We start from the raw sequence: 9,083 nt of genomic DNA, 5'->3' as shown, positions 1-9,083 counted from the left end.
TTTCATGGATTATAAATTTATTCTCAGGAATGTGACTTTGGGAATCTTTAATTCCTATGTTTGTTTCAAGTTTTAAAAAATTATGCCTAGGAACTTTTTATTCCTTGGAATATGAATTAAACATGACTTTCCCACTTTTTATTCTCATGTTAAATGGTGGTAATCTTACATTCTCATAAGAATAAGAAGTAACCACCCATAACTCCCCACTCTCCAATTATTTTTAACTCATTTATTTTTTTATTTTAATATTTTAAAATATTAATTGAATTTATTTTAAAAATGTTCCAAGAAACTTTATTTATTTACCAAACATATTGATAGGAATAATATTCCCAGCAATAATATTCCAAGGAATAATAATCCTAGGATTATAATTTTAATCCCCGAAACAAACACACCCTAGGTTTTTAATTTTTGATGGAGAGGATTCAAACTATATCATAATAACGAAAGGAAAAAGTGTGATTCAATTTCATAATGAAATAATTTAGGGGAAATAGTCATTTTAGTTCCTGAATGTGCAACTCGCTGTCATTTTGGTCGCCGACTGAAGAAAAAATACAAAATAGTCCCCGACTCTACAATCCGTTAGTCACTTTAGTCCCTGACGTTAAAAATGACCGTTAACTTTACAAAAAAGCTGATGTGACATTTTTTGGGGACACGTGGCACGTTGACTAGGCATTAGTTGGACAAATAGTCTGATGATATGGCGAGGGACGAAAATGACAATACGAGGGACCAAAATGACAATATTTTTTCCTTTCTTTTTTTTTCTTTTCATTTCTTCATCTTCTTCCTCTCACTCCTTGTTCATACATTCATCAATAAAATCCAGAATTTTAAACCCAAATTTTTTAAAATATCATCAATAAAAAATTTGTAAAATTTTAACCAAATTATCAAACTAAATCGCTAAAACCTCAAATGAAAATATTTTTGATACAATTTGGTTGTTCCAATTTTTCCAGAAGTTACGATAAATAGCAATCGATTGATGGTTGGGATTTAGGTGAAGATGAAAGTGCATAAACAATTTGGCGTAGCTGAGAGCGGTGAAGTGAATTCATTTGAGAAAAGAGGAAAAATCAAAGAGAATAATGAAAGATGAAAAAGAGGAACAATATTATGATGATCTATTGTTATGTGTTTTGGGTTTGGTGGGATTTAGATGACGGTTGATGAGAGAAAAGACAATGTCGTTTTAAAATTTTTGAGATTTAGGGATTTTGTAATTTTTTTATTGATGATTTTTTTAAAAAAGTTGGATTTAAATTTTTGTGTCTTATTGATGAATGTATGAAGATGAAAAGGTGAAGAAGATGAAGAAGGATGAAAGGAAGAAAAGATGAAGAAATGAAGAAGAAAAAAATATTGTCATTTTGGTCCCTCGTATTGTCGTTTTGGTCCCTCGCCATATCATCAGGCCACATGTCCAACTAATGCCTAGTCAACGTGCCATGTGTCCCCAAAAAAATGTCACATCAGCCTTTTTTTGTAAGGTTAACGGTCATTTTAAACGTCAAGGACTAAAGTGACTAACGAATTGTAGAGTCGGGGACTATTTTGTATTTTTTCTTCAATCAGGGACCAGAATGACAGTGAATTGCATATTCAGAGACTAAAATGACTATTTCCCCAATAATTTATTCATAATACATAATGGAACTTCATCACGTTTTTGGAGCATAACAATATACACAGTCATTTCCTTTAGAATACGGGTAACTAACTTTCTTATTTAAAGTTCTACCGGAAAAATTAAGAAACTAAAATGGTAACACAATCCTATTTTTTTTTATACATCGGAAAATAAAAGAAGCAAAAACAAAAAGCAAACTAGGCTCGCGGGCAGTGGCGGTACTACGGTGGGGCTGAGGGTGGCCACGGCCCTCCCCCACCCCAAAAATATAATTTTTTTTGTAGGTGTGTTATTAATTCAAATATATTATTGATGATTTTAAGAAATTCTATACACGTATTTGTACAAATATTAATGTAAATATTTGTTTACAGTTTATTTTTAATGACCATAAGAAACTCAACATATATATTAGTTTAAAGTATCAGTGCAAATATTAGTTTATATTCTATTATTGATGATTTTCACTCTGTATATATACGTAGAATATTATTTTTAAGTTATATAGTTTAATTTTATAATAATGAACTTTGATTTTGTTCGTCCAAAATAAACACATACCTGATTGAATTTATAATATTGAGTAAAATTAACTGAACCAACGTATATAAATAGGTTATGGGTTCGATCCCCAGCTCATTGTAAACAAAAAAAAAGTATATAAATATGAACATAACATCTTATTTGCTTATAAAAAAATCTTATTTGAACACAAATTTGACCAACATATATTTTTACACGGTATATTTTTATATATAATATTATTTTCGTATTTAATTTGTATATTAAAAAAAATTGTGGCCCCCCCAAATTATTTTTTCTGGTTCCGCCACTGCTCGCGGGCGAGCAACACCTGAAGCATCAGCTATCAAAACATTACTAAGCTGAGGAGGATAACTATACCAAATCTTTAGGGTACATATGAGGTATCAATCCTATAATTTAAAATAGTGGACCTAAATTTATATTGATAATTTTGTTTTTCATCCATTGTGAATCCAACTTGAATGTAACATTAGTTGGCCATAGCTCGATTTTCTACTAGATAATAAATATGATATTTAATGACTTCCGTTTAAAACATTTGAAGTATAGGGTCGTTTCAGCTTTGGCTTATGAAAAGACCATTCAACCATATCTTATCATTGATTCACACACACCATCAACTTTACATTATGAGAGCATGATTGCAAAAATAAGTTTTGAGATTTTGGTAAGTCCAATGACTAGCTTATGGCTTATTGAACTAGCTTATAAGTTTGTTTAATAAAAATATAAAGTGTTTGGTAACAAGTTTCTCTAACTAGCTTATAACGTTTCTTGAGATGCTATTTCAAATAGCGTATGAGCCTATATCTTATAGTTTTTTACATTTATTCCATATTTACCCTTATTATTTTTATTTTTTATTTTTTTAAAATCATAATAACTACCCACTAATCATTTTATCAACAAAAAAAATCATTCAGTAACGATATATTTTTATGTCATTTTATACTTACAAAAACTTAATTTGTCAAACACTTTGATTTTATTCTACTAGCTTTTCAGCTATAAGCTACCAGCTATCAGCTATAAACTAGCTTTTCAGCAATAAGCTAATTTATCAGCTATCAGCTAACTTATAGCTTATTTTTATTAAACAGAGCCTTTGAATATGCCGGCTAATGCGGCTATTGAATGTTGCCCGACTATTTTAGAAGTGAAAGCCGAAGATTAATTGATATTCTTTCGCAATCATTAGTTTTCAAATGAATTTGTAGTCCACACAATCAATCATAGGAGATCAACATTATATTAGGTTAAGGTTAAGGTTATGTTATTCTCTATTTCTCTTCATGCCTAAAATAAAATAGTATAAAAACTAAAAACTAAAAACTTAAAATTTTATAATCAGAAAAATTACGACACCCTAATCAGAGTGTAGTTGAAAAAGCCCTAACTTTTAGCTTCTTCCGCCTCAACCACCACCACCAACACCACCGTCGTTCAGTGCCGTGCACCGTGCTTGTTCATTCATTCACCACAAAATGGTTCGAGGAAGTGAAGTTGATACTGAAATCGGTGGAGTACCTGAATCAGTTATGGATTCAGTCAACACAACACTTTCCAATCTTCATGAATTGCGTTCAAATTTTCAACAGTTTTTACCTCTCATAAACCCTCAAATTCTCTCCCAAATTCCACCTCTTCAACGTGCTCAATCTCTCTACCTCCTCTCCAAAATCACTTCCACACTCCTCACATGTAATCATTATCATCTAATTGCAATTACAATTTCATGTTTAATTATTCATTCCAACTTAATCTACTATTATTCATTTTTTGCAGTGAAATTGAGGTGCAATGGGGTTCAACCAAATGATCACCCTGTCAAATCAGAACTTGTAAGTTATTCTTACTATGCTAATCATGTTTTATACCTTAATAATCTAGTTGCTTACAAAGTTTAATTTATTTATTTTTTTGTATTTTCAGGATAGATTAGACTTATACCAAGACAAACTTGAACGTTTGTTAGATTGGAATAAAGGTATATAATTATTTATATCTCTATTTTTTTTTTATGATTTCCAAGCTATTATGCATAGAAATCGGACATGACACCGACACATAGACACTGATCATAATTTAAGAAAATGAAAGTAATTGAATATAAGCACACGCGTCAATCTGTGGTGTGGGTGCTACTCGGTCTTCCGCTTTTTCATTAGCTTAGCTTTGTAGTATTGTATGGTTAAATTGATTGCATTTTAATGATTATGCTTTTGTTTGTGAAGCTCCTTTGAGACCTTCTACTACCTTGAATCATCAAGCAGCTACTCGATTCATCGAACACTCTCTGCCTGATCTCACTCCAGGTGGGTACTGAATTTGATTTGTTCCTTTATAGGAGTTACCTAACATCTATGTGTCTTCCATTTTGATCGCATGTATCTAAAGTAGTGGTTATTTCATATGCAGAGCAAAGGCAACAAATGAGGAACTTAAGTAGAGGGGAAGGACAGAAGATAAGACATCAGGAGCGGGCTGGTAAAAAGAGGAAGTATCAATCTTCTGAAAGGTCATCTGTTCAAGCTGTTGCAAAGGAGTTTCTGGAGAAAGCACAGAGGGAACTTCTAGGTGGTAATAGTGGTGGTATTAGGGGACCGCTTCAAATCGACAACATGTCAGAAGGCGATGACGATGAAATAGACAACATTTCAGAAGACGACAACGATAAACTACCCGTGTCCTGAATTTCCTGAACTCTGGTAGAGCTTCTTAGAACAACCCTATTTGCTTTACAAGTTTACTGCTCGCTGCATCGTGAATTTCTTAACTGTTTAGAGTTTGTGAATTTCTTAAATGTGCTTAGAATTTTGCCTTACAAAAAATATAATATATTATGAACCCGACCGATAGTGCATTTTAGGGATCTCCAAATTTTCCGATTAGATATGCATGGACCCAATATTGTCAAACTTGATATCATACCTAGGATCGGAAGGGGGTTTAAGATCGAAGTTTGCAACTGAAATGATCATAACACTTTTCTAGATTAGACATATGTGGACCCAATATTTTCAAACTTTAAATCCTACTTAGGACCGGAAGGGGGTGACAGAGGATCATAGCACGGATTGTAACGTAATCACAACATTAAACTAAGCTGAAATCGTAAAATCAAAAGGGATAGTAAAAATACAATTTATTTTATATAAATGTACATTAATTTAGAAGTAAAAAATAAAAGGTGATTTTTTCCACCTACGTAAAAGATAACATATCATCGGATACAGAGACGCCTTCCCCAACTTTCCTCATTTTCAGATTTTCTTTTTCAAACACATGGACCCCGCCTATTCCCTCGTTCCTTCCTTTTCTTATAAAATGTGGAGGACAGAGAGGGACCTCGTAGCAGTGCAGATCGACTGACAAGATAAAGTCACATAGAAGGAATAGCATGTCTTTTAGTAAACTAGGCTGCGAAAACCAGCCGATAACAGTCGCACCCAAGATTGTCGTGGCTGACCCATCATATATTTTTAAGATCTTGCCAGTGACCCCAACCTGATCGCTCCGCCCCACGATCATGCTCGCGATTCAGCATGCACGAGCCTTCAATAGGATTGGATCATATAATTCTACAAGGAAACTCACGATCTTGACAACATTGTGTGGACATTCGATAGGAATTTGCATTGCAGTTGACAATTAAAGTAGCTAGATTCCGAAGTACTTTACTAATTCTACAATTTACTGTTATTTATTAGTTGGTATTTGAGCCATAAAGTTCAGATACGCTAAATTTGTTGAAGTGTGTGTTGTACTCCCTCCGGTCCTTTTTATAAGAAACACTTTGGAATTTTTATTTGGTCCTTTTTATAAGAAACACTTTGACACAATTCCATTTGTACCCATATTAAATACAATCAAATAATTCATTATAATGCTAGTGCATTAATTAGAGAGGCCTATTTCCCATGCTAGTCAAAGGTTAGCTTTGGAATATAACATAAAATGTTAGAATCATTAATGAGAAAATTTACCTTCCTTGGTTTGTGTGATTTTGTCAAAGTGTTTCTTATAATAAGGACCGGAGGGAGTATTATAATATTGATGCCGATACGCCCACACTACTCCTAGATACATCATCCTCCAATTTTTATAATGTTTTAAATGTAAAAGAAATTTTTGATTGATGTGTTTGCAATACAACTTGGATACTTTTAGACACAACTCCAAAAACTTGTTTTGAAGATCCTTGAACAGCCTTATTTTTCATCATGTTATCAAGGGAGCACTACTTATTTATTCGTTCTTTGAGGATATAAGGATGGAGAGACGACGTTGTGGGACATTAGAAAAGATGTGTGTGATCATCATCTTGATGGTGGTGTGCTTTTTTTTTAGAATGGCAGACAGTTATTACAAAAAAAAAAAGACTGTTTCACGAGCATTGGAATTTTATCTTGAGGATTTATGGCTTGAGTTTAAGTTTTCATTAGTAAACCTCTTTTGAATGATAAAGAACTGGTGATATCAAATTTGAAATCACCGTTGTTCAGATAGTCGTTGGATAACTTGTAATACACTTGAATATTAATACACAATAAAAGTTAAGTCTTTGAGATATATTTGCATACAGTTGATCATTTATATCCAAGTTTGGGAAAATGGTCTCCAGAATGGTTGCAACTAGAAATGTGTATCCGATTGTGATTAACTTTGCATAGCTGCATATGACCGAAGAGTAAATTGGTCCAGTTCATTAAATATTTCTTTCCACAGTTCATACTTAATTTGAAAATTTCTAGATTTTGATTGTTTTATATTTATTTTGCAGTGTGTGAGCCAAATGAAGCTTGTGTTCGTGGAGGGAGGAACGTTGCTGCTTGCTTTCCATGATTTTTGTGGACAACAACTTTTTCACATACTGGATGGAAAGAAAAGAATCAATCCGTGAAACTTTTGCATGCTATTTCAGTAGTTAAATCATATTAAGGTTGGATTTTAGATGATGTCGGTGTGGTTTACTTTTTGCTTCAATTTCTGTAGTACTGGATGGAAAAGAATCAATCTGTGAAACTTTTGCATGCCTCATCCACTGTATGGAATTTTTCGGGTGACCTATTCAAGGTTTTCACATATTGGACATATTGTTGCCGTTTCACTAGTTAAATTATAATATTAAGGTTGGATTTTAGATAATGTTGGTGGTTTACTTTTTGCTTCAATTTCTGTGGATGGAAAATAATTAATCTTTGAAACTTTTTGCATGCCTTATGTATGGAATTCTAAAAAATGAATTTTTGGTGTGACCTCTATTCAACTGCTTCCACATACTCGGCATATTGCTGCCATATCAGTAGTTAAAGGTTGGATTTTGGATGATGTCCATGGTTTCTTTTTTGCTTCAATTTCTGGATGGAAAAGAGTCAAATCTTTGAAACTTTTGCATGCCATGGAATTCTAAAAAATGAATTTTTAGGGTGACCTTTTTTTGAACTGTGACACAACCTTTTCACAGAGTGGCCATATTGCTGCCATATTGGTAGTTAAACGTTGGGTTTTGGATGGTGATGTCCATGGTTTGTTTCTTACTTCAATTCATGTAGTGATGAAAATAAAAGAATCAATTCTAAAAAATGAAAGCATGTCTACTGTGAAACCATGCCTCAACCACCGTATGGAATTTGAAAAAATGAATTTTGTCGCGGACTCTGTTCATAAAGGTATTTAGAGCCAGAACATTTTAAGAATGTAATCTTCACCAGATCATGAATCAAATATCAAATTTTATTCATAGTTTTGAAAAATAAAATAATGAATGACTACAAAAAATAAATAAATAAGACTCATGAATTACAAAAACTCCACTAATAGATGCCTAAGGTGTGGTTATTATTCAAATGAAAATACCCACATAAATAGCTAATAGTCCCGTAACCATCACAAGGCCAGTTTGCAACACTGGAGCACCGCTAGTAGGAGCAACAGCTGGACCTTGTTCTAACTCTGCTGGAGAAAGTGCAGGAGAAACTCCACTGTAATCCAACACTGCTGGAGAAGGTGCAGGAGAAACACCGCCGCGGTATCTTCGCCTCGGAGAAATAACAACCACAGTGAGCTTTTGTCCCTTCTCACAGTGACCCTTTGCTCCACTGATGAAGTAGAATGGTCCAGAACGGTCTAGCTTCACCTTAGTGTTCCCATCTTTGTACTCTTCAATTGGGTTGGAGATGTTGCAATTAGCATAATCTTCTTTGTTTACTTGCAAAACTGAGTCTTTACCACCATCATATTTCCACACTGCAAAACAAACAAGATAGGAAAAAATGGGTTAGTGATGAAAATTATGAGAGTTAAAAAAATGGGTCTTTTTGAATTGAATGAATATTGAAAATCTTACCAAGATGATCGCCCACATTGAAACGAGACTTTTCCGCCCATCGATTGAGTGAATCTGCCTCAGAAGATGGTACCTTCCATGCATCTATCTTACCTCCAACCAAAAGTTCCTTAGCTGCAGAGAAGCCAAAGAGAAGGAACAGAAACAATAGAGAAGTAGAAACAGTTTTTGAGTAACAAGCCATGGTGATTTTTTTTATAAGTGGTGTAAGTAATTAACTTTGTTAGTATAAGCACAAAGGGGTGGTTTTCAGTATTGTGAGGGTTGCTTAGATTATTGTATTATTTATATAATGTGATGAAGACTGAAGAGGGAAGAAACTAGCCGTTGGGACTTCGAAGACAGCGCAACTGTTTGCTGCTATTATTCCTAGGTTGCGTGTCGACCTCGTACAATTGTAACGTTACAAATAACGTTAGAAAACCTTGAAGGGTTAGTTGAGTAAATAAAGGGACAAATGTGCCACGGGAAATGCACATCTGTAGAAACAGCCAAATGTCCAATCAGCATTAAATTTTGTAAAGTGGTAGGTTTTTTCTAGCT

At 33.6% G+C, this 9,083-nt stretch overlaps 2 protein-coding genes across 2 annotated transcripts; one reads left to right on the top strand and one right to left on the bottom strand.

The window, feature by feature from the left end:
• The first annotated feature begins 3,349 nt into the window (after positions 1-3,349).
• Positions 3,350-7,339, top strand: LOC123899456 (nuclear nucleic acid-binding protein C1D). Its single transcript, XM_045950590.1, has 6 exons — positions 3,350-3,892; positions 3,977-4,032; positions 4,124-4,178; positions 4,426-4,506; positions 4,610-4,899; positions 6,975-7,339. The coding sequence occupies exons 1-5, from the start codon at positions 3,676-3,678 to the stop codon at positions 4,882-4,884; spliced, it is 684 nt and encodes a 227-aa protein (XP_045806546.1). The 5' UTR covers positions 3,350-3,675; the 3' UTR covers positions 4,885-4,899; positions 6,975-7,339.
• A 572-nt stretch (positions 7,340-7,911) lies between these two features.
• Positions 7,912-8,817, bottom strand: LOC123897354 (early nodulin-like protein 1). Its single transcript, XM_045947955.1, has 2 exons — positions 8,541-8,817; positions 7,912-8,440 (listed from the first exon to the last, which is right to left on the bottom strand). Exons 1-2 carry the CDS (start codon positions 8,722-8,724, stop codon positions 8,037-8,039), a joined length of 588 nt encoding a protein of 195 aa, XP_045803911.1. The 5' UTR covers positions 8,725-8,817; the 3' UTR covers positions 7,912-8,036.
• Between the last annotated feature and the right edge of the window lie 266 nt (positions 8,818-9,083).

This window comes from Trifolium pratense, linkage group LG7, assembly GCF_020283565.1.
Source record: "Trifolium pratense cultivar HEN17-A07 linkage group LG7, ARS_RC_1.1, whole genome shotgun sequence".
In the NCBI taxonomy this organism is placed as follows: domain Eukaryota; kingdom Viridiplantae; phylum Streptophyta; class Magnoliopsida; order Fabales; family Fabaceae; genus Trifolium; species Trifolium pratense.
The sequence above is the reverse complement of the archived record's forward strand: the minus strand, read 5'-3'. Positions and strand labels throughout refer to the sequence as shown.